The sequence below is a fragment of the Sycon ciliatum genome, chromosome 7 (genome assembly GCF_964019385.1).
Source record: "Sycon ciliatum chromosome 7, ocSycCili1.1, whole genome shotgun sequence".
NCBI lineage: Eukaryota > Metazoa > Porifera > Calcarea > Leucosolenida > Sycettidae > Sycon > Sycon ciliatum.
The window spans coordinates 23,316,550-23,340,718 of record NC_088649.1 but is presented as its reverse complement, the minus strand read 5'-3'; the positions used below and the strand labels follow the sequence as shown (position 1 = coordinate 23,340,718).

The 24,169-nt window shown below is 44.1% G+C and overlaps 2 protein-coding genes across 2 annotated transcripts in view; both read right to left on the bottom strand.

The window, feature by feature from the left end:
• LOC135821189 (uncharacterized) overlaps window positions 1-3,080 on the bottom strand; it is a 21,706-nt gene extending 18,626 nt beyond the window's left edge. The window contains exons 1-2 of the mRNA XM_065334257.1: window positions 2,581-3,080; window positions 1,292-1,603 (exon numbers count right to left, since the gene is read on the bottom strand). Coding sequence (XP_065190329.1) covers window positions 1,292-1,603; window positions 2,581-2,701 — 433 coding nt within the window. The 5' untranslated portion in view covers window positions 2,702-3,080. The remainder of the gene's footprint in view (window positions 1-1,291; window positions 1,604-2,580) is intronic.
• A 9,049-nt stretch (window positions 3,081-12,129) lies between these two features.
• Window positions 12,130-13,914, bottom strand: LOC135821727 (piggyBac transposable element-derived protein 3-like). The gene has a single exon (XM_065334727.1). The coding sequence runs from the start codon at window positions 13,912-13,914 to the stop codon at window positions 12,130-12,132; it is 1,785 nt and encodes a 594-aa protein (XP_065190799.1).
• Window positions 13,915-24,169: the final 10,255 nt, after the last annotated feature.

Sequence of the window (24,169 nt, the reverse complement as noted above, 5' to 3'; positions counted from 1 at the left end):
CAGTGACCTCAATGCTTCGTCATGATAAATAATTATTATTGGAAAAGCATGTTTTTGAGAACACGTAGGCTCCACTGCATGCAGCCAATTCATATTACTGATATTCAAGTAGTCACTTTTGTCACTTAGGGTATGCCACGTTTCTATGCAGAATGAGCCCTATAAAGATCAGTCTATTCTTATTATTCTTTCATCCAACATCATAATTATGCCTCCACTGATGAGCTCAGGAGGAGCGAACAGCTGTCTGGAGGGTCATTGTCAATATCAATTATCCATATAAATGACAGTCATATGAATGTACAGTCATGTAGTACAATTTGTTCCCAAAATAACTTCGGGACAGTCTGTTCATGGTTTTCATTTGTATTGGACTCGTTCTCTACACTTGCGATAATTTAGCGGCAATTATAACGTTGTAGCGTTGTTCTCTTGTAATTTAGTGGAACCTGTATTGAGTAACTGAGTTTTATGTTTCGTTACATTGTCGTCAGATCTCCTGTGTACCGGTTTTGTGGCACAATGATTATAGCCATTATATTTGGTCGTCTCCATTCTTGTGCAATCATGCATATGTAGGTTGGTTCTCTTCATGTTATTGTGACCAATTTCATAGATGTTGGTCGCCTTGTTGCTTTCTCTCCCCTCTCCTCTCACCCAAGCCATTCTGCATAAGCGAAGCTGTGGACGCAGCATACTGCTGCTACACTTCAACGCGGGAATGCGTATAATAATAATAATAATATGAATGACATGACTGCCGCCTTGCAATCCAGCCTCAAGCGTCTTGAAGAGTGGGGAGAACGCTGGCGCATCAGATTCGAGCCCTCTAAATCGCAACAGGTGCTGATGACTACGAAAGCCAGACACCATGCTGTCCCTGACGTCAAGTTCGGAGGTATCGCGGTTCTGGAAGCCAACACCATCAAGTTTCTTGGAGTGACATTTGACGCCAAGCTGTCATTCCGGGATCACTTGCACTCGATTGCGACACGTGGCTGCCAGAGACTGGGTGTTCTCCGTCGGGCTTGCCGTGTGTTAGATTACCATGGCTGGCTTGCAGTAAAACTCCCCAGGTCCGGACGCTCCTAATCGGGGCATATCCGTCTACAGGGCACCTTTCTGACCCATCTAGAGCCTGACAAAATGGCTTTTCAATGAAAAACGGTCCCAAAAACTATTGATTGGCATAACAAATATGTCTACTTGCATGCCAGTAAGTGGGTATGTTTTGAGCTAGGGTCAATTTGCCCGGGTTAGGAGAGTTTCCCGCTTTCCTGCACTCACTTACCTGGATGGGCGTCTCTCAATCGCCGGTCAACTCTGCGCGTAACATCTTCCGGTGCATGCTGCATGACCAGGACCATGAACGTGTGGAAGTCTGCAGCGCCGCTTTTCTCCAGGAATTCCAGCAGCTGCGTATTTCGCTTGACTCTGCCGCTGAGAGAGCCGATCGTCTCGCACTGCTGCTCGCTTAGCAGACCCTTGCCGTGGGCCAGACCTGCTAGGGTCGTTGAGCTCACGCACAGGATCAGAATCGGCTTCAAGTCCTGAAACGCCGGGCTGCCCCAGGCCTCTTCCAACGTCGCCATGCCGACCGAAGCTGTTGCCACCCATATAAGGAACACAGCGCACACAGAGTGGATAGTTACGTTACCCCTATTATAGCCAACAACTAATGTAAGTTTAACTCGGATGGTGAGTCAATTAAAATATGGTGAAAAAAGATGACAAAAAGAGAAGTGTTGGAGAAGTGTTGGAGCTAGGCGTGAGGTCGCCGGTTGTCTCAGTACTCCTTGTCAGTTTTGTGCCCACCATTATCACACACAAAGTATGAAAGGCACTGAAACTACCGGATCACTCAAAACCTGCTTCTGGTGGTCCTGATGTATGTATGTATGAGTGAGTGTGTGTGTGTGTGTGTGTGTGTGTGTGTGTGTGTATGTGTGTGTGTGTGTGTGTGCGTGTGCGCGTGTATGCACTCGCGCCTGTGTGTGCGTGTGTGGGTGTACACATGCACGTGCGTGTGCGTGTGTGGGTGCATGTGTGGGTGCATGTGTGTGTGCATATGTGTGCGTGTATGTGTGTGTCTGTGTGTATGTGTGTGTCTGTGTGTATGTGTGTGTGACATTGTGAGCATACAATGTATGTGTGCGTGTGTGCGTGTGTGCGTGCATTTGTGTGAGTGTGTATGAGGACAGGACAGGACAGGTGTGTGAGTGTGTGTGTTTGCGTGTGTTTGTGTGTGTGTGTGCGTGCATGTGTTTGGTTTGAGTAAGGGGCTTGGGGTATTTCTGTTCTGGCCCACGTGAAAAGAAACACCCCAACACCATTGACCAAGCAAGCAGGTGGAAGTAAGACCATACTGCAGAAATGAATTCGTGCTTCATCACAGCACACTCGCAATGAAGTCTATAGTTACCGATGGCAACTGAAATCCGACCCCGGAGCGGTGTGTTCACTTCCTAGCGGCCTCTATTTCGTACTGTTACAATCACATGCCGGGTCTTTGTGATGGGAGCGCACTGCTCAGGGGCCGGATTTCAGTTGCCAGCATTGTAGATCTAATCCGACCCTTACCTTTCTTGCTACTCCTGCCACGCTTGCCGTAGCGGTTTATGTGGTCAGTCGATGAGGGTACTCTGCGGGTCCGACCATCCAAGCTTAGGGCTGCCTGATCAGACAAGGGCAAGGACAACATGTGTTGTTTCCCTGGGCAGTTGGGAGCATTCGTTACTCTATCAGTCGATGCTCTGTTTCATTTGTCCGAGTATGTCAGAACAAAACAACGTTCTTGGAACTTCTCCCAAATCAAAACTGTGATGCCAAAGTTTCACGAAGAACCTTTCTAGCTTGTAGAACTCAGTTCCTTTCGCCCAAACGTTTCTTTACGAGGGTGGACCAGACGCTGTTCTTTAGTACTTTACGCTGCTCGGACGATCGGTGTTTTCCTGTATTCCATGAACAAGTCTACCCTGCTATATGTTCTACCCCAGTGCCCCAGTTTGCCCTGCCTGACGCTCAGACGACACTGGTGACTTGCATCGAGAGTACAAGGATCAAGAATCGGGGCCCACGCGAGCGGTCATAGTCGTTAGCACTGTAGATTTACTAGTAGATCTACCGTGTCTACTAGTCTACTGAAAAGGTGTGGATCTGCTAGCGCATAGCAGCAGCAGCAATGGCGGGTAGCACCAATGCATAGATCTAGTGATATGCGAACAAGGACGGTCAACAATGGGCAATGCTGCTTTGCGCTGAGCGCTGGGAGAGAGCTATCTAGAGCTGGCCTGACTCGATCGCGCAATGGGATTTCGTCGAGCGGCACGAAGCCTGTGCGTGATGTGGGTGATCGACTACCGGTACCGGGATACGGATGGACAGATGGCGGACGTAGATCTACGCGTGCGTGCATGCAAAGCACAGTTCCGAGGACCGAGTCAGGTGGTCAGCAGACGGTGGCGTATGATGCAGCCTGGAAGGCGGCAGCGAGCCGGAAATGCGCTATGAACAGTGACCAGCTGGGCGCGACAGGGCCGCTGAGTGAGGGCACCCTAGACTGCAGTACACTAGTGCTAGCACACGAGTCTACTGCTAGTCAGGATAGCTGTGTTGATAGCAGCCGCAAGAACATGTGCCTAATAAAACAATAGACATGGTAAGTATTTTACTGTTCACCGATCACGCTATTTTCGACGGTCGGCCCGCACTGTTTTTGTGTGTGTGTAGACATGGCATTTTACAGTTCACGCGCTAGATCCAACGGCACTCGTACCCCAAACCAAAAATACCGTCGGTTTGGTACCTTTTACACGATAGAAAGCTCTTTTCAGCGGGAGAACGAAACGGTAAGATTCCAACTAGGGTTACCTCACACGTCTATCGTTGCGTCAGGAGTCAGGACTCAGAAGCCGAACTGTTAACCATGTCTCGAAAACACATCAAATAGCGTGAACGGTAAAATGCTGATACATACCATAGACTCCCGCGTATAAGCCCATGCCCGCGTATAACCCCATGCCCGCGTATAAGCCCATGCCCGCGTATAAGCCCATGCCCACGTATAAGCCCATGCCCACGTATAAGCCCATGCCCGCGTATAAGCCCATGCCCGCGTATAAGCCCATGCCCGCGCATAAGCCCATGCCCGCCCATAAGCCCATGGTTTGTTCAAACATAACAAAGCAGGTGAAGTTAATCGGGGTGCTAAGTCGACTGGCCTTGGTCCCAGGAAGCTGAGACGCTCCATTCCTCCTTTATTCCCAATCGAACTTGGGCACTTCCACCGAAACTGGGTGACTGCGCCCTACTAGATAGGGATTTGTATGCAAAATGTCACTAAAAGCGCCATTTCATTCATATAAAAGCACGGATGACCGCCCATATGTTGTAGTCTTTTGAAGTTTTGGACGCTGAGTCGACTGGCTTTGTTCCGAACATGGTGCGATGCAGCGTTCCTCCTTTATTCCCAATCGAAGTTCGGAACATGGTTGAACAAGCGGTCACGTGCTCCTGCGTACACCAGTCACCTGATCACCCTGCCAGCATAGCGCCTGCAGGGTAGGCCCCGGCGGATAATGCTAGTTATTTTCGGCAATTATGCTACTAGCACTGCTAGTAAAAGTGGCACATTATGCTAGTTTTAATGCTCGTTATGTTCAATTTAATGCCACTTTATCAGCTAACAAAGAATAATAAGCAAACGCTGGTGTAAACAAAACGCTCCCATTCTCACCGGTGCACCGCCTTGTCATGTACACCCATCACAAGTTTTTTTCCCACGCTTGTGCCCAGCTCCCAACCAGAGTCATAGATCTACTACATGTACATGTACAAGACTACTAGTTGTAGTAGCCTAGCTCGGCGGGTAATGCTAGCATTGTAACTGGCATTACGAGCATCGTTTTGAGAACTAGCAATGCTCCAGCATTGTACCAGGATTTGGAGCCAAAACAAGCATTAGCGCCCAAAAGTGTCATTTTCTCACTTCATGAGTGTGCATTACTGAATAAAACAGGAGCTCTACAATGTAACGTACACACTGTACTTTGTACCAGCGGCTTTAGGCAGTTTTGCTTAAACGTTAGCCTGCGACTTCGCAACATGCGTCTCTTGTTGCGAAACTTAGTGGCAGCTGCTAGGTATAGACGTACCACGTTGATGCCAGCATGGGAAACGGAAAGAAACCTTGTCTTTCCTATTCACAGAGTCATGCAGTGCTGGCTTGCTTGCACCATGAGTACATCAAATGGAAATGTGTTGGAAGTCTCTGATTCTTCGGAGGAAGAGAGTGAGAAAGATGAGTACGAGACAGAGGAGGATAATAAGGAAGACGAGAATGAGGCAGAGGTGGAGGATGAGCCCGGTGAGGCATGCGCACGACTGCCCAAAGCCAAAGGAGCAAGCATATCGAGGGTTAGATCACTTATATTGTACTTTTTCATACCACACAATATACTAAATTTCCAAAATAGCATTCCGTATGCACCCTCAAAGTACTTTGAAGACTGTCGACGTAGGGTTCTGATTTACTGTTATTCACTGCTAGTTCATGATAGCAACTTCAGTTCCACATCATTTTGAAATAGCATCACCATATAATCTAGTTTCAAAGTACTAGGTACTTCCAATAGCCGTATTCCGTGCAGTGTGACTTACATTATGACACAATGCCATATGAGGGGTTCACATTGCCTTTTCAAGTAGCATTACAAGTCCAAATTATCATTCTAACGAGCATTATATGACCGAATAACTAGCAATGCTGAAAGCATTTTGAGCTGAAATAACTAGCATTACCTACAGAGGCCTAACTACTAGTAGGGAGCTAGACATTGAAGACATTGAAGATTTGAAGTGAACCAGTGTTTTCGGATGCGAACACAGTTCTATAATTCGTTTGCGTGTATATTTCTCTGCAATCGACTGGTCCCGTACGAGTCCGATCGACCGTCCTCGATGGCGACACAGATAGTCTTTCACGGGTACTGGAACTGGAAGTCACAAGGACATTAGCCTTAGGAAGTAATTAGTTAGGTACCTTGCTCACTAGCTACTACATGTACATGACTGTAGTACAATATGCTAGTTTTCGCAAGAATATGCTAGTTTTCTGCAAGAATATGCTAGGTTTCGCAAGAATATGCTAGTTTTCGCAAGAATATGCTAGTTTTCGCAAGAATATGCTAGTTTTCGCAAGAATATGCTAGTTTTCGCAAGAATATGCTAGTTTTCGCAAGAATATGCTAGTTTTCGCAAGAATATGCTAGTTTTCGCAAGAATATGCTAGTTTTCGCAAGAATATGCTAGTTTTCGCAAGAATATGCTAGTTTTCGCAAGAATATGCTAGTTTTCGCAAGAATATGCTAGTTTTCGCAAGAATATGCTAGTTTTCGCAAGAATATGCTAGTTTTCGCAAGAATATGCTAGTTTTCGCAAGAATGTGCTAGTTTTCGCAAGAATGTGCTAGTTTTCGCAAGAATGTGCTAGTTTTCGCAAGAATATGCTAGTTTTCGCAAGAATATGCTAGTTTTCGCAAGAATATGCTAGTTTTTGCAAGAATATGCTAGTTTTCGCAAGAATATGCTAGTTTTCGCAAGAATATGCTAGTTTTCGCAAGAATATGCTAGTTTTCGCAAGAATATGCTAGTTTTCGCAAGAATATGCTAGTTTTCGCAAGAATATGCTAGTTTTCGCAAGAATATGCTAGTTTTCGCAAGAATATGCTAGTTTTCGCAAGAATATGCTAGTTTTCGCAAGAATATGCTAGTTTTCGCAAGAATATGCTAGTTTTCGCAAGAATATGCTAGTTTTCGCAAGAATATGCTAGTTTTCGCAAAAATATGCTAGTTTTCGCAAGAATATGCTAGTTTTCGCAAGAATATGCTAGTTTTCGCAAGAATATGCTAGTTTTCACAAGAATATGCTAGTTTTCGCAAGAATATGCTAGTTTTCGCAAGAATATGCTAGTTTTCGCAAGAATATGCTAGTTTTCGCAAGAATATGCCAGTTTTCTGCAAAACCTGCTGATTATGCTAGTGCAATGCTAGTTTCCAGAAAGTGCCAAATATGCTAGATATTATAATGCTAGCATTATCCGCCGGGGCCTACTGCAGGGTGGATACAACTTACAGCCTGTTTGACTTTTTTTTGGGTGCGCTCCTGTCACTCGAGTTGAACTCGAATTGAACCTTGGTGTGAAAGTAAAGTTAGTTGTCGTTTGCGGGTCCGTCGACCAGGTGACCCTTCCATGCTCTCTCTCATGCAGCACACGATATAGCTCATATGAAAAATCAAATGAGGGTCATGCATCTGTCGACAACGTCGAGCCAGTGCGTTCTGTCCGAGGCAAGTTGCTCCGCTTCCAAAAGAGACATAATTATTGAGAAGTAAAAGGTCATTTCTAATGTTGTCTACCCATCTGGTCACTGGGCGACATCTGGGCTTCCTTTTATATCTGTTACTTCAAGTATATTCATTGCCATGTGAAGGGCTTTGTAGGACACAGCGTCCTTCCCTTCGCGAATGATATGTCCAAACCATACTAAGCGCCGGTGTCTACAGACTGCACTTATTGGGCACTTAGGGTATTTAGAAAAGCGATCCTGTCAGCTTTTCTATTATTGTGTTCACATGGCAAGAAAAACGACATCGCTATGCTACGTAAGTTTCTACGTAAGGTGTTCGGTATTTCACTTAGGCTACGTACGTTTCTACGTGAGGTGCTCGGTATTTCACTACTCCATAGCCGCGTGCTGTGCACGTGCACGGCAGACATTGTGCTGCAGTCCGTTTTCGGATGTGCATGCGCGAGGAACTTCCTTCTTTGGAACTGCTTCTTGCATGAGCTGTTTCGGATATTTCGTCTCCTGGCTTATTTCGCTTCGGCTCTGCTGAGAATCCTCCTTTTACGGAATATTACTCAATGACAGGTGAGTTGACCAGTTCCCTTTGATTCATTTGCTCGTGTTGACTCTTTCATTTACGAAAAGTGTGCTGATTTTAGGTGGAATACAATAAATAATGGAAAAGCTGACAGGATCTCTTTTCTAAATTTAGCTTTTCTGCTGTCGTGGCCTTCTTTTACGGAATACTCAATGACAGGTGATCTCTGAGTTGCCCAGTTTCCTTCGATTCATTTGCTTATGCTCACCTTTTCATTTACGGAAACGTGTGCTGATTTTATTCGGATTTAGATCCATTCGTATCTCTTTGCCCTTGCCAACAGTGTGCGAAGAACGCGAGTTCACCTTCTTGATGGTAAGGCTTATGTTGCTGCTGAGGCTTAGATGGTCATTGTACATTGGTACGTTACAAGTAAGGCGCTGGTCATGATTGCTTCCGGCATTCCGTGCTCCGATCATAGGGTAGAATCTGAATTTTGCAGTGGCATAGCATCGTTGGCAGTTCCCAATCTGGAGGGAAAGGTTCAAGGACGCATTGGCCGAGTATGCAAAATAAATTTGCATATCAGGGAAAATCTCCATTATGGAGAGGTTCATGCATTCAGTGACATGTTTGCTTCATACGAAACAAGCCAATGGGTGCAGTCTCGTCTCGTGAAAATCTCGTACGATTGGATTTGTTTACTCGAGTCTGGGCTATTTGATTTGTGAGTAGAGCCGAGATTGAACTGCCCCAAATAAAGTTGCATGCCGGCAAAGCAAAAATTACGATTTGCAATCTGTTTGTAGTACATACCTGCAAGAATGTGCTGTACATGTATCGTATTTTCTCTATTGCTGTTTCAGTTGCCGTCATGTTGCTAAAGAAAGGTTCAGTGACTCATTTGTTTCGTATGAGACCAGTCAATGAGTCGGTTTGGCTTAGAGTCTTTCGCTGTAGAAGAAATCTATTCGCCGTATCTCTATTGGAGAAATAATTGTATTCACTGGTTATAAAATTGGGTTAAAACAAACTCACAGAACAAATACCATCGGCCCCTTGGTATTCGTCCTAAAGAGGTTCGACTGGATATCATTCATACTCACCAAAAGATGTGTAACATTAATATTATGGCCATAGCTTTTGCCCTATATCCTCTGGATCAGTGTAGTTGTTGGAATGAGGCGTCGGACTCAACAATGTATTTTAATATATTTTAATACATGTATAGTTAGGTTGAGTTGGGTAACTCCGCTCTTCTTCCTCGCTCACCGGAGGAATTTCTCTAGTCTCCTCGCGCAACTGGGGAGCACTCCAATGGAGAGAGAAAGATTTTTATAGGGCGGCTTGGTGTGAGAGGTGGACTGAGACTTGACGGCGCTAACGGCGAATATCAAGACCTTACGGCCACGGAGCTGCGGGACTCTGCGCTGGTCGTCTATCCGTGCGGAGGCAAAGCAAACGCGGGCAACATTCTGCTGAAGCGAGCGTGGAGCTGAAGCTGGATTGGTGACTGACGTACCTCCTTACTCCACAACACCGGCGCATAATGATGTGCATGTACAAGACTTCGTGAGTATTCAACTCAAATTCGTGTTCCGTCAGCGTCAGTATCAGCAAGTACACTCATGTAGTACAATTTGTTCCCAAAATAACTTCGGGACAGTCTGTTCATGGTTTTCATTTGTATTGGACTCGTTCTCTACACTTGCGATAATTTAGCGGCAATTCTAACGCTGTAGCGTTGTTCTCTTGTAATTTAGTGGAACCTGTATTGAGTAACTGAGTTTTATGTTTCGTTACATTGTCGTCAGATCTCCTGTGTACCGGTTTTGTGGCACAATGATTATAGCCATTATTTGGTCGTCTCCATTCTTGTGCAATCATGCATATGTAGGTTGGTTCTCTTCATGTTATTGTGACCAATTTCATAGATGTTGGTTGCCTTGTTGCTTTCTCTCCCCTCTCCTCTCACCCAAGCCATTCTGCATAAGCGAAGCTGTGGACGCAGCATACTGCTGCTACACTTCAACGCGGGAATGCGTATAATAATAATAATAATAATACATGTATTGTTCCTTCTTTGCTGTATTGTTTTAGACAATCGTGGACTAACACTTTGAAGTCATTGAACTACTTCCAAAAGTTGAATCGACATCAACAGGATTACGATATTAGTGCATTATGATGCAGGATGACCTTATCTCGATAACACAATGTGTTATTGTAGGCATGTCATGACTACAATTATAAGCACGGAACAAAAACATCTGCAAGCCTAGTGCCATTTTCTGCAGGAAAATGCTTGCACATCAATGCGTATAATACGGTATTATTGTTATTTTTATTATTATTATTTGTTTTACATCGGAAGCTCAACAGTGCAGCTGCACAAATATGAAGAGGCTGATGGGACCAAAAAATAAATAAAAAAATAAAAAAATAAACAATGTGTATTGAATTTGATATGATGCACATGTAGAGGCGCTAGGCCATCATTTAGGGCATTCCATTGGTGACATACATTGTATTATAATATTATCCTTAGCTAAAAAAAACAAAAGAAATTATAGCAATAAAAACTGCTTTATGGCAGTTTTCTAAAAAATGTTATTGTGTTCTAGTCCATGGACCCCGTCTAAAAAGTAAGAAAAATTAATAACGAAATGTGATAGCCGAAAATTAAAATTTCACAAAAACCTCACAATACTCACAACACTTGTACTTGTACTGCACCAACAATGGACATGCATGCATGGGAAAGAGAATCACTAGGGGAAAAGGTCTTCTAGCTTTTCATCTTGTGTGTGATTATTGTGAGGTTTTGTGTGAAATTTTAGTTTTCGTCTTTCACATTTCGTTAATTTCTTACCTTTTAGACGGGGTCCATGGACTAGAACACAATAACTTTTTTTAGAAAACTGCCATAAAGCAGTTTTTATTGCTATAATAATATATTATACTTTGCAATATACTTTGCTACATTACCCACTTTAGTAGAGGTTGTAACTTTTCAATTTTCAAGTGACTTAAAATTTTCTCTTCAATTGTAAAAGAAAAAAATATTGAAGAGAATAAAGAAGTTTGAGCAGGAATCGAACCTGCAACTATGATATTCCCAAGTACCTATCTTGACCACCCAGCCACCAGCGTGCTGATGCTGAAGTTGGTTGAAAGATTGATCTTAAGTCTATAACACGCAATGCTGCCTACATAATAATACAGTCAAACCTCATTAGGACGAACTTCAAGGGACCGAACAAATTTGTTTGTCTTATCGAGAGTTCTTCTTATCCAGATCTGACAAAAAAACGATATACATATCAGATGGATTGTATTTACGTGAAGGTGCATGCTGTGGTACATGGGAAGCATGTTATTCTTAGCATAAGCCAGAAACAGGTAAGTACAATGACAAAGTCCAATGAATCACGACTGTGTCGAAAGTTCGTACAACGCACTGATTGATTTGTTCAAAACACGCTTGAAAACAATTTGCACTGTACGTACAATATGACCTCGACTATTGAAAAAAAGAAGAAGAAAAAGGCAGCCAGCGTACGCGCACGCTCGTGGACCGAAAGTTCGTACTACAAGTACATGACCACACCGACTTTGTTCAAATCACACTTGAAAATAGTTTGTCTTCGCGAAAGTTCGCTGTACAGAAGTTCATCATAAACGAATAATTTTGACTTGACTTGATGCCTGGCCAACCATAGGATTGGCCTCAGTTCGTACTAATGGAAAGTTCGCCTTATCAGTGTTCGTACTAACGAAGTTTGACTGTAGTATACTATAGTGTACTGGGATACTAAAATAGCTATTTCCGACCAGTATTTCAGGCCAAAAACGAAGCTAGGTATAAATAGAAAAAACACCTCTGTCTTGTGTTAACCTTAATTTGGCCAACACCAGAAATCATTCAATTGTCAGAACTTTTTTTGGTTATCTTGGACTGTATTGAACCAATTAAGAATGTCTATAAGTTTGATCTAAATATGACAAGGCGTTATGGAAATATGTATATGTTCCCAAAAGGGAACGTTGGCCGGATCGGGTACCAAAATCACCCTGATTTTTATGCGAGGTTTATACGGCAGATTAAAATGAATTATTTTGCTGCGAAAGCTTTTGTGGAGCAATGCAAACATAAAACAATAGTAGTGAAGATAGAAATCATGAGATTGTCTTCACGGAGTGCCCATAGATGCTACTTGGCGGATCATGGCTGCGGATCTCGACCTAGCGTGTGTGATACAACTCGTTGCAGTTGGCACCATGATCGAAATGCAGCCGAACACCACACTTGGAGCATTTGCATCTCGTGTTTCGCTTGCAAACCTTACAACGACCTTGGGTTGTCGACTCTCTTGTGTGTCCGACGCCATCATATCTCACATCCACCGGAAGTCCGGATACTCGTGGTTCGGGGCGAAGGTCGGTTTTCAACAAACTGACGGTGATCTCACGACGAAACTCGATGTGGGACATAGGCTTCTCGTGAACCTTGCAGTGCAGACGCCAAGCAGCTACAACGGTCGCATTCAGGTGGTTGACAAATAATGCCCAGTACCACTTCTTGCCGGAGATGCGTGGGCGATAAGAACCCAGGAGCCGATCGAAAAGATCCACACCGCCCATTCCCTTGTTATAGAGTTGGATGAGATGTGGCTGGGTGACAGTGGTGTTAGACACATTCTTCACCCTCCTTTTCACAGTTGCAAGGGGCTCGTGTGTGGCATAGTTGCTGGCGGCATTCACGACAGAATTGTCATTCCACTTGCAGATGAACACGGTTCCGTTGCAGCGGTAATCAAATGTGCCTCGGGCCTTCTTCTTGAGCTCTTTTGTTGAGACCAAACGCTGGTTAGCACCTCCAGTGCGGTTGTCCCGAACAGTACCGACTGCACGCATGTTTTTCTCGGCCAGGATTTCCAAAAGGCTGTAGCTGGTGAAGAAATTGTCGAAGAATAACTCGTGGCAGCGGGTGTCGGAGTGGACTCGAATTACATCGACCATGTCGCCAACCACTCTCAGGCCCAGTGGACTCACTGGCCTGCCTTCCTGGCGACCGGTGTAAATTTGCAAGTGGTACGGGAATCCATCACTTCCACATAAACACCAAATTTTGTAGCCGAACCGGATGGGCTTCCCCTTTATGAACATCTTCGCACTGTGTTTGCCAAAATATGGGACCATCGACTCGTCGATACTCAGCAGAGGATGGAAGATGTTCCACTTTACCAGCTGCTCGTTGAGGCTATCATATAGCGGAGCCACCTTTGCCATTTTATTTCCTTCTTGTAGAGCTTGGTTGTCCACAAAGTGAAGGTATTGTTTGATCGATCGGAATCGGTTACGGCTCATCGCTGTTTGTACAAGTGGTACTCCGAGGTCTGGTTGCGTTGACCAATAGTCGCTCTCAGTTGGCAAAGTGTGGTAACCAGAAAGAAGAAGGATTCCTAGAAATCTCTCCAGATCTACTGCCTCCAAGCCGAAGCTGTCGTTGTTTTTTTCCCGTGCTGCATACAGTAATGATTGATCTACAATCTTCTCGATCAGTGCAGGTGTGTATATTCCCCGCCAGAGATCCATAGGCGACGCCGTTATAAGTTCAGGATGATCGTCAATAAATGAGGGCAGTTCCATTTCAGGAAGGATGGTGTCGAAAGCAGTCCTCTTCATCCAGCGTGTCGCACCCGCGGGTGTCCGCTTTGCCGCAGGCTCACCACTACCCTCATCCTCGCTATCATCAGACCCATGAACTTCATAATCTTCATCCTCAGACTCGTACTCATCTAGCTCCATCTCTCCTGCAGGTTCCATGATATGGTCGTCATCCAGTAAATCATCACGCCCGTCCTCAACATCGCTATCGACATTTGCGTCACCAGTGCTCAGCGGCAAAATGACCAGGTTCTCAGGTTGATCTGAGTTCTCAACAGCTTCCTCAGCTTCCAGCAGTGTAACTATTCTGGATGTCCTTTTAGGAAGGACTCTCCTCCCGTAGAAAGCTCCATCAGCCATACCTTACTACAAATAATACGCTATTTTTTGACAAAAATTCAACCGCGCGCGGGAAAAGCAGCAACGGATCAGGATGAATGCATGAAGCCTCTGTAATTTGTAACGTCTATTGAACGAGTGGTTCTAGTTTCGAAAAAGACAAAACAAAATAACTTAGGGACTTTGTATCGATCGGTGCCGAATCAACCCCCTTGGAGGCGACTCCTCGGGTCATTCCACGCATTGCTAAATAGCCGTTCGACAAAATTATGGTTGCCATGGAGATTTTCAAGGCACCATATAAACTTGAAAAGTCTCCATTCCGGTTATATTCACCTTCCTGAATACTTCAGACAAGGGATATGTGGGCATGGCTTGATTCCAGAGAACTTACCATAATAGGGTACATTTGGGTATCGAATCCGGCCAACGTTCCCTTTTGGGAACATCAAAGAAAGACGCAGGGTGTTTATGTAATATTACCAAATTTCTCTTGATTTTTTAGGCCAGTTGTATTGCCAAAGGACCGGGGATCACATCTCATATAGGGTTTGCCCTGAAAAAAGCTGTTTTCCACATCAATAGTGAACATTTCTAACGTTCATACGAATACCAAGAATTACCGCCATTTGGTCTAATATTGAGGAATTTGAAAAATTCTGAAACCCACCAAGTACTTTGTTATTCATGATCAGCAAGCTTCCAGTTATGCATAGAAACAAAAATAGTGCAGAAAAACGAAAAATTACTACCTCAAATACAAAGAAGAAAAACATGTTCCCTTTTGGGAACATTGGCCTGATTAAGGTTAATGGGAATATAAACACTGTCTATAAAACCCTCGGCTACGCCTCGGTTTTTATAATTTTCACAGTTCGCGTCAGACTCGGTTTCTCTATACAGAGGCCGAGCTCGGTTTTTATAGCAGTGTGTATATTCCCATAAACACTACGACATCGGTGTTTATTCTATATATATACACCAGTATGAAAACCGAGGCGAAGCCGACGTTTTTATGACTGGTGTATAAGCAAGATTCTGTAAGGACAGCGGTTCCGCACGCACTCTGACGATCGTCGTTGCTTGATTGTTAGCGTCGACCGACTTGCGACCGTCTACAATACAGACGTCACCAATGAGATCTTGGCATGAGCAATGTTCACCCCATTCACGCACACATACACCCACCCACATACCCATGCGCGTACTGCTTACACTTCACCCTCTTTGAGTCTCACATTGTTATTATATCTCACCTGCCCACCTCTGTTATTAGTTCACACTTCTCTTGTATTTCACACTTCACCTTTTTTCTCCTATTTTCTTTCACATACTGCTTTTCGTACTCTGCCACGTATATATCGTTGTTTATTGCTAGATTTCATTAGTTAGACGTATTCTCCCTGATTAATGTCTACAAAACGTGTTCGGAAACTTTTTTATCCATTTTTTCGGACATGACTACGTCCAATGTCCGCGTCGCGGATTCTGGTTATTGCCATATTAATGTTATTGTCTCCGCGCCGCTTATTATTATTCTATTACATACACGTCCATCGGAGAATGTGTAATCAGGTCATTCCAAGCCTCAATGCTTTCAAAACCCAAAGCAAAGTTATTTTCTGTGAAAGTACACATACCTACATGTATATAGAACGTAAGAGAACAAAAAGAACCAAAACAACGAACACAATCGACTACAAAGGGCATGTAGGTGATATAAAAGCCATTCAGGTGAGGAAAAGTTAACTCTCTCGACCAGTGAACTCGTGAGCAAAGCGTCAATCGTGTACCCTGGGGAGAGAAAAGAGATTGTGTGTGGGTTCTAGAGAGGTAGCAAGAGGGAGGAAAAGAGGTAGAGAGCTACGTTAGCACGTGCGTTGGAGTGGAGTTAGTAGAGAGGTTCTGCAGAACGAAAATGTGTACAAACTTTCGCTCTACGTCATGAAGTGCGAAACTTCGCACGAACATTCGCAACTTTGGACGCGAAACTTGCAGGGAACGCGAAATGAACTTTCATGGGAAGTAGTTTCGTGAGATTGGGTCGTGGCGTAGATCTACGTGCACTTGGTGCCTGCAAACTACGAAAATGTGCAGAACGCAAAGTTCGTGCGAAAATTCGTACACACTTTCGCAAAGACTGTCGTGAAACTTCGTTCGAATTTTCGTTTTGCAGAACCTCTCTAGTGAGTAATAATAATAATACTCTTTATTCCCATAGCTATGCAGAAGACGTTACTTCAGTAACGTTTGGCGCTAGCCAGGGTCCACACAGCTTTAATTTGGTATTTGTGTGTTTGTTTGTTTGTGTGTTTGTGTCACGCCTGGCGCTATCCCGTATCTGTCCCGTACCGTACCATCAAACACAGCTGGCCACATGCACATACAGCTGGCCGCAATATTCAAATAGGGCTTTCAAACGCAAGATCATAACGTGAAGCAACTTGGAAGAATGAGTATGAATGCGAAGTGTATGGGGGAATGCATGTAGGGCGATAGCGCTGGTTCGAATCCCAGGTTATGCCTAAAAAAATAGACGAATTGAAAAAATTATAACATCCTTATGCATGTTTTGCCTAGGTCATCAAGGCGGTAGACGGTGTCGTATTATCCTCGACCGTATCTGTCCCGTACCTGTCCCGTACCGCACCATCAAAGACGGCTGGCCACAATGCATATTCAAATAGGGCTTTCAAATGCAAGATCATAACGTGAAGCAACTTGGAAGAATTAGTATGTATGCGAAGTGTATCGGGGATGCCTGCAGGGCGATAGTGTGGGTTCGAATCCCAGGTTATGTCTTAAGGTGGCAGACTATCCAAAAATTCGCTGAAAAATCGAATTTGTAAATTCATATTGAGTGCTACGTCAGTTGAAAGAGCGTGAATAGCTGCAAATTCTCTGAAAATTGTGTCCCGATCTGACCGGCCGTTCAAGAGTTATGGCCGAAAATGTGCCCTTGCAAGGAAAGATTTTTTTGTTGCACGCTGTCATTTGTTGGCAGCACTGTATTTGAATGTGAGCAGACCGTGCGCAACTTGTCGTATCATGGAAACACGTGAAAGTGTGCAGAATTTTGCTCCAAGTCCAAAAAATCAGGTTTTTGAGCCACGTATTGGGCTGCACGGCGGCGGGCTTCGCCCGCCGCCGTGCAGCAGGACTATTGCCAGCACCCTCGTGACGTTGCAGATATGTGGCTTGATTATTGTAGTTGACGTTGATTTAGTGACTTTGGCAAGTTTGAGTCGTGTCAAGAAGTCAGGTAGGATTCAGTACTAGGCAGTCGTGAAACGTGAGTGGAAGTCTTTGCCGGTTTCTGAGGGTATCCTGGATTTGGTGTGCAGCGCTGTGGAAATGGCTTGCTGTGGAGGTCCCAGCACTGGATGTTGTATCAAAGGTACGACCTCGTAGCACACCCTAAACCTAAAAAAATTCAAAAATTGACTTGGGTCTGTGGGAGTGTGTGAGAGAACGCCCACTCGTTCCGTTGTGACAGATTCCAGGGCCTCGTTGAGGGGCCCTACCCCATCACCTATGGCTGCTTCTGGACTTGTACTAGGTTTGAGTCCCGCGCACGAACAGAATGAGCACGAAAATGTGAAAAAATTGTAAATGCATTTGTTTGGCTCCTGGGTGGCTCGCACACCGTGGCACTATGCCGGAAATTTGAGTTTTTCCGGCCTGGAAAGCCTGTCAGTGAGGCGCAAGAACTTGTAAATCATGTCCTGAGGGCCAGCATAGTGGCAGGAGTGTGTGGTCAAAATTTCACTCAAATCCATTGAGAAACACCAAAGGTACGGTCAATTGAATGCCATATGAAATTTATGGGTAGGCTGCCCCCTTAAAAAAAGGAGAAATTTATAAAAGTTCATAACATCTCTATGCTTTTTTTGTCTAGGTCATCAAGGCATAGCGTAGGGCCCTGAGCTTCCAAGCTCTCTCGTTTCAGGATTACCGAAAGGCTGACGCCTATCTGGGGGATCTCCTATTTGTGTATATACATTGAACATTGGAGTTGGGAAAAGAGAAAATGTGCAAAATGAGTTCGGAAAAAGAGAGATTCTGTACAAAAAATACAGTGAATGAACAAGAAGTGTAGATGTAAATCAATGATTGCACATCAAAGGGATACCAGTGCAGTCGAACTGATACTTTGCAATGTAAATACGTAAATGACGCTTTAATTCTGTTAGGGAATCTGAAGTTGTCAATCGGGGTGGGAGACAATTGCAAAGTGTACCAGTTTTCTGTAGGAAGAGACATGAGAAAATTTGGCGATGTGAGTTAAAAATGAGCTTTTTGGGCCTACGGGCACTACGTGAGATGGTAATCGCAAAGCGAGAGAGATAGTCTGGGTAGAATTGATGTACTAAACAAAACAACCGGAGAAATGAAGATACGGCGAAATTGCCGGGATTCCAAGGATTCCAAGTGACACAATCTATTCAAATTAGATTTTGATTCAAAGTTGTCAAAGTCTATTTTCGCAGACCTCAGGAGTCGCCGGCAAACCTTAGCCTGGAGTACATCAAGGGACTCTAACTGAGCGGATGTGATCCTAAGGGATCAGAAAGGAATGACATACTCAATTGCCGGACGTACGTAAGACTTATGCAGGAGAGCAATGTATGATGATGGTAAATGGCAGCCCATAAAGCATAACAGATTAACACGTTGCTGGAACTTCCTGGAGATGGTGTGGAAGTAGTCGTGGAACTTCAAACCATCACTGAGCTCTACACCGAGATGCTTAGCAGAGCGCCCAGATCCGATTAAAACGTTGTTCATGGACACAGAGGAGGAGTCAGGAATGCTGTAGTTGGACAAAATGAAGGTTTTTTTCAGGAAATAATTTGCCATGACATGGCAAATTCTCTCATTGTATTTTCTGTGCCCAATGCTGGCAGCTGGCGAGATCCTGCTGTAGTAGGTGAGTGAGTGAAAGAAAAGTCAGATTTGTTTAGAAAGCTAGGCCGACGAACCCCCAGCAGCGTTCCTAGCAGTGGAATAGGCAAAATGTATACATCATTCAATACCATGACTACTTCCAGGCGTGAGGGGATTGCAGCTACTGCATGGCTGCGTTCGAATCTTACACAAAACGCTGCAAAACAGGACTCTCAAGCTTTCCACGTCTTCTGAAGTCGCTATGCCGGCATACACCTGCAAAGCAAGATTCTGTAAGGACGGCGGTTCCGTACGTGCTCTGATGACCATCGTTGCTAGTTTGTGATTGTGGATCGACTTGTAACCTCCTACAATATACACGTTAACCATGAGATCCTGGCATGAGTAATGTCCACACCGTGTTTCCAATGGTGGCTGGATGTGTGACGTGTTCACGCCATACCAGCATAGTAAGTCAGTATGAAAGATGAAATGGTCATTGCGGTAACTCAGGTTCGTTCCATTGTGCCAGAAACCACCACAGAGAACCAGTAAGGACGTCGAGCTCGGGGCCAAAGAAGCATAGCATCGCTCTGGAGGCAGTTCTCCGGTCACTGGCAAAGCACCACTCCACTCCGCCGATTGCAAATTTCATCGATAAAAATCTTTTTTTAATTCCAAAGTGGAATTGCAAGCTCCACTAAAGACGAATGCGAAGTTGTCGCGATTGGTGGACGCAGAGCCATATCTAGGGTCTGGTGCGTCACCAGTGTACAGCATCTCTCGCCATGTACAACTTCCAGTACTGGCATAAACTCTTGTGTTCAGCACATGTACTGCGTTGTTTACATATATCCCCGTTATCATTTCCAGGTAAGACGCTGGGGTTTGAACGCCCTCAGTTTGCGAGGGACGCTCCCCAACTCCAACAAACACATAGCACTCCTTCAATTTCACATTGGAACACATACCAACGTTCGCCTTCGGTGTCGGCGAACTGCCGAGGATGTTCACCTGGGAAACGGTCCGCGTACTTGGATTCAGATGGGCGCCGGTATTATGGAAGGTCCGGTTTCCAAATGGTCCATGACGTCCTCCGAAGTAGAAAATGTCATTACCAACTGCAGCAGCTGCGCCACAACGTACTTGGAGCGGGTTAAGATCGGTCAATAACCATGCTGGCTGATATTTGATTTGCACTGATTTGAAGTCATTTTGAAGTCTGGATCATGTGGACAACGAGGCTTCAAAGGTGGTATATTTATGCACTGAAGAATTCCCTCCGGATTAATCCAAGGACAACCACCCAATGTGCAGATCGTCGAGTCAACTATGTATCTAGCACTCATGATCCACGGATGTTCCGTTTCCACGCACATTTGGAAGGGGTTACTCCACACACGAACATATATGGCTGGCTGAATAGAAGGAGCAGCAGTGAGACTGAGTAGTGAACAGCTTATATGTTTCACTTCACACTGACTAGATCTTCACTGATACTTTGTAGCTACCCTGCACTAAAGGACATTAATTACAACACAATTGAACTAATATACGAAAGCAAATTAAGAGATAATGAGGATGATAGCATATACCCATGTACATGTAGGTGCGAACAATCAACTTGATGCGACACAGGGACAGAGTCTCTATTTTCACGGTATGAAAGGCGAGAATATATCATTCATTATGTCCACTTGTAGAATGAACAACCCGGGGACATTTGTCCTACACCGACAGTGAATATTTGTTTGTCTGGCCTTTCGTATCTGTACCATACGGTCTTGGTGACACGCATAAGCACCAAACTCGTGTAAAGGGATGTCGCCATCAAGCAGTCCACTTTGAAGTGTGAGCGTGGCTTTCAGCACAGGCAAGCGTGGAAACCTGAGGAGGCACCCCGATCTTATCTGTAGGACTCAGTAGCCCAGCAATCCTCAGTATGTGGTCATTTCTCTATATATGGTCAAATTGTTCACAGGTCGCTATACATGATCATTCTGTTGTCATATGCAATGTGTCTTGTCTATATATTGGCACAATAACATGGCAGATAGCACACACATGCACCTACATGCATACATGGCCACTCTAGATGTGGTCAACTCAACTGCTAACTGACATTGTACTAGTTCATTGTATGTGCTCACAACTCAAAACATATAATCATTGCTGCGTTGGGTAACGACACACACACACACACACACACACACACACACACACACACACACACACACACACACACACACACACACACACACACACACACACACACACACACACACACACACCTCAGGCCTCAGACCTCAGACATGCCCATCGCGGAAGCGATGATAGCGAACAGCTATGTTAGACAAAGCACATTGTGCTGGGATTCCACCATTCAACAGCTTGCAAGGCCGATGAATTGACCGCCACTATTTTTTAGCCTGGTATCCACCACACAGCTGTACACACACACACACACACACACACACACACACACACACACACACACACACACACGCATGGACACACACCCATCATTTACCTATCCTCGACTTTTTGCTTTGACCAAACACACTGAAATTATTTCTTGAAAGGAAATCCAAAATGACTCCGGATTTCATTTTTTAAGTTTTTGAAGCACTTCGTATGGATTTTCCAACTGTAATTATAGCAATAAAAACTGCTTTATGGCAGTTTTCTAAAAAAGGTTATTGTGTTCTAGTCCATGGACCCCGTCTAAAAAGTAAGAAATTAACGAAATGTGATAGCTGAAAATTAAAATTTCACACAAAACCTCACAATAATCACACACAGAATGAAAAGCTACATGCAGAAGACCTTTTCCCCTCGTGATCCTCTTTCCTATGCATGCATGTTGCCAATTGCTGGTGCAGTACAGGTTTAGTGTTGAAAGCAGCATTCCAAGTGTTGTGATTATTGTGAGGTTTTGTGTGAAATTTTAATTTTCAGCTATCACATTTCGTTAATTTCTTACTTTTTAGACGGGGTCCATGGACTAGAACACAATAACCTTTTTTAGAAAACTGCCATAAAGCAGTTTTTATTGCTATAATTTCTTTTGTTTTTTCTGTCACCAATCAATGGAATTCCCTATATCAATATGTAAATGATGGCCTTCACATCATATCAATACCATAATATTATACGCATTGATGTGCAAGCCTTTTCTTGCAGAAAATGGCACTAGCATAATGCATGTTCTTCTGCGGGGAAACATGTGACCAGTGGTGGTGATACTTTTTTTATACGGAGGTCATTCTGTGCATGTTGCTGTTGCAGAATTTCATGACTCTGTCATAAAATTGTCTTGCCTTTCAGATATTTCAGATTTCTCCACCCTCAATCAGATTTATTTGAGAAATGTAGCCATGCGCCAGGTGCGTGTCGCAGATGTTTTTGTTGATTCTGTGTTTATAATGGTTTATAGTCATGGGTTATCGTGATAAGGTCATCCAGCATCATAATGAAACTGAAATCGTAATCCTGTTCATGTCGATACAACTTTTGGAAGTAGTTCAATGACTTCAAACTGTTAGTTCACGATTGTCTAAAACAACACAGCAAAGGAGGAACAATAAACATGTATTAAAATGTAAACGAATACATTGCTGAGTCCAAAACCTCGTTCCAACAACTACACTGATCCTGAGGAGAAAAGGGGCAAGGCTATGGTTGGAGGTACTGAGAGATAAACAAGGCACTCCACAATGATAAAATCTTACATATCTTTTGGTGAGTATGAATGATATCCAGTCGAACCTCTTTAGGACGAACACCAAGGGACCGATGGTATTTATTCTGTGAGTTTGTCTTAACCTATTTTATAACCAGTGAATACAATTATTTCTCCAATAGACATACGAATAGATTTCTTCTACAGCGAAAGATTCTAAGCCACACCGACTCATTGACTCGTCTCGTATGAAACAATTGAGTCACTAGAGAGATTCTGCAAAACGAAAATGCGTACAAACTTTCGCTCTACATCATGAAGTGCGAAACTTCGCACCTTTGGACGCGAAACTTGCAGGGAACGCGAAATGAACTGTGGTAGGAAACTTCGTGAGATCGGGTCATGGCGTACGTGCACTTGGCCCGCGCAAACGAGATTTTCACGAGACGGGACTGCACCCATTGGCTTGTTTCGTATGAAACAAACAAGTTACTGAACCTGTCCACAATAGAGATTTCCCCTGATATGCGAATTTATTTTTCAAACTCGGTCAATTGGTACTTGAACCTTTCCCTCCAGATTGGGAACTGCCAACGATAGTATGCCACTGACCAGTGCCTTACTTGTAACGTACCAATGTACAATGAATATGAGTATTTCGACAACACATCTAACATAAGCCTTACCGTCAAGAAGTTGAACTCGCGTTCTTCGCACACTGTAGACAAGGGCAAAGAGATAAAAATGGATTTAAATCCGAATAAAATCAGCACACGTTTCCGTAAATGAAAGGTGAACATAAGCAAATGAATCGAAGGAAACCGGTAAACTTAGAGATCACCTGTCATCGAGTATTCCGTAAAAGGAGGCCTCGCAGCTCGGCAGCAGAAAAGGAAAATTTAGAAAAGAGATCCTGTCAACTTTTCCATTATTTATTGCATTCCGCCCCAAAATCAGCACACTTTTCCTGAATGAAAGAGTCAACACAAGCAAATGAATCAAAGGCAGCTGGTCAACTCACCTGTCATTGAGTAATATTCCGCGAAAGGAGGTCTCAGCAGCGCCGAAACGAAATAAGCCAGGCCATGAGACGAAATATCCGAAACAGCTCATGCAAGAAGCAGTTCCAAAGAAGGAAGTTCCTCGCGCATGCACATCCGAAGTTTTTCCGAACACGGATCCGCGGACTGCATGCATGTGCACTGAACACAATGTCTGCCGTGCACGTGCACAGCACACGGCTACCACGCGTTGGTAGATCTAATACCGAGCACGTTACGTAGAGACTTACGTAGCCTAAGTGAAATACCGAGCACCTTACGTAGAAACTTACGTAGCATAGCGATGTCGTTTTTTCTGCCATGTGAACACAATAATAGAAAAGCTGACAGGATCGCTTTTCTAAATAACCTGCCCTTCTTCTTCCACCTTCAAACTATATTATACAAACAGATCAACCTACAATATTATGGCAAAATAAAGCAGAGGATAATAGAATAACTGCTTCAATTCACAAGCTACAAGTAAAACAAGCTCAGACAACAAGAAAGAAAATCAGTCAAACTGTAGACAACAACAAATCAAAAAGACCGCGGCTTTTGATGATGACGTTCATACCAGCGACCAGTGACGTTCATACCAGCGAGCCCTACGTAGGGATCCTTGGTTCATATCGCAGCACCATCTGTGACATTGTCTTGGCGAAGG

Bases quoted from the DNA above. Each gene is read 5' to 3' on its own strand.
- LOC135821727 (XM_065334727.1), bottom strand. From the start codon at position 13,914: ATGGCTGATGGAGCTTTCTACGGGAGGAGAGTCCTTCCTAAAAGGACA.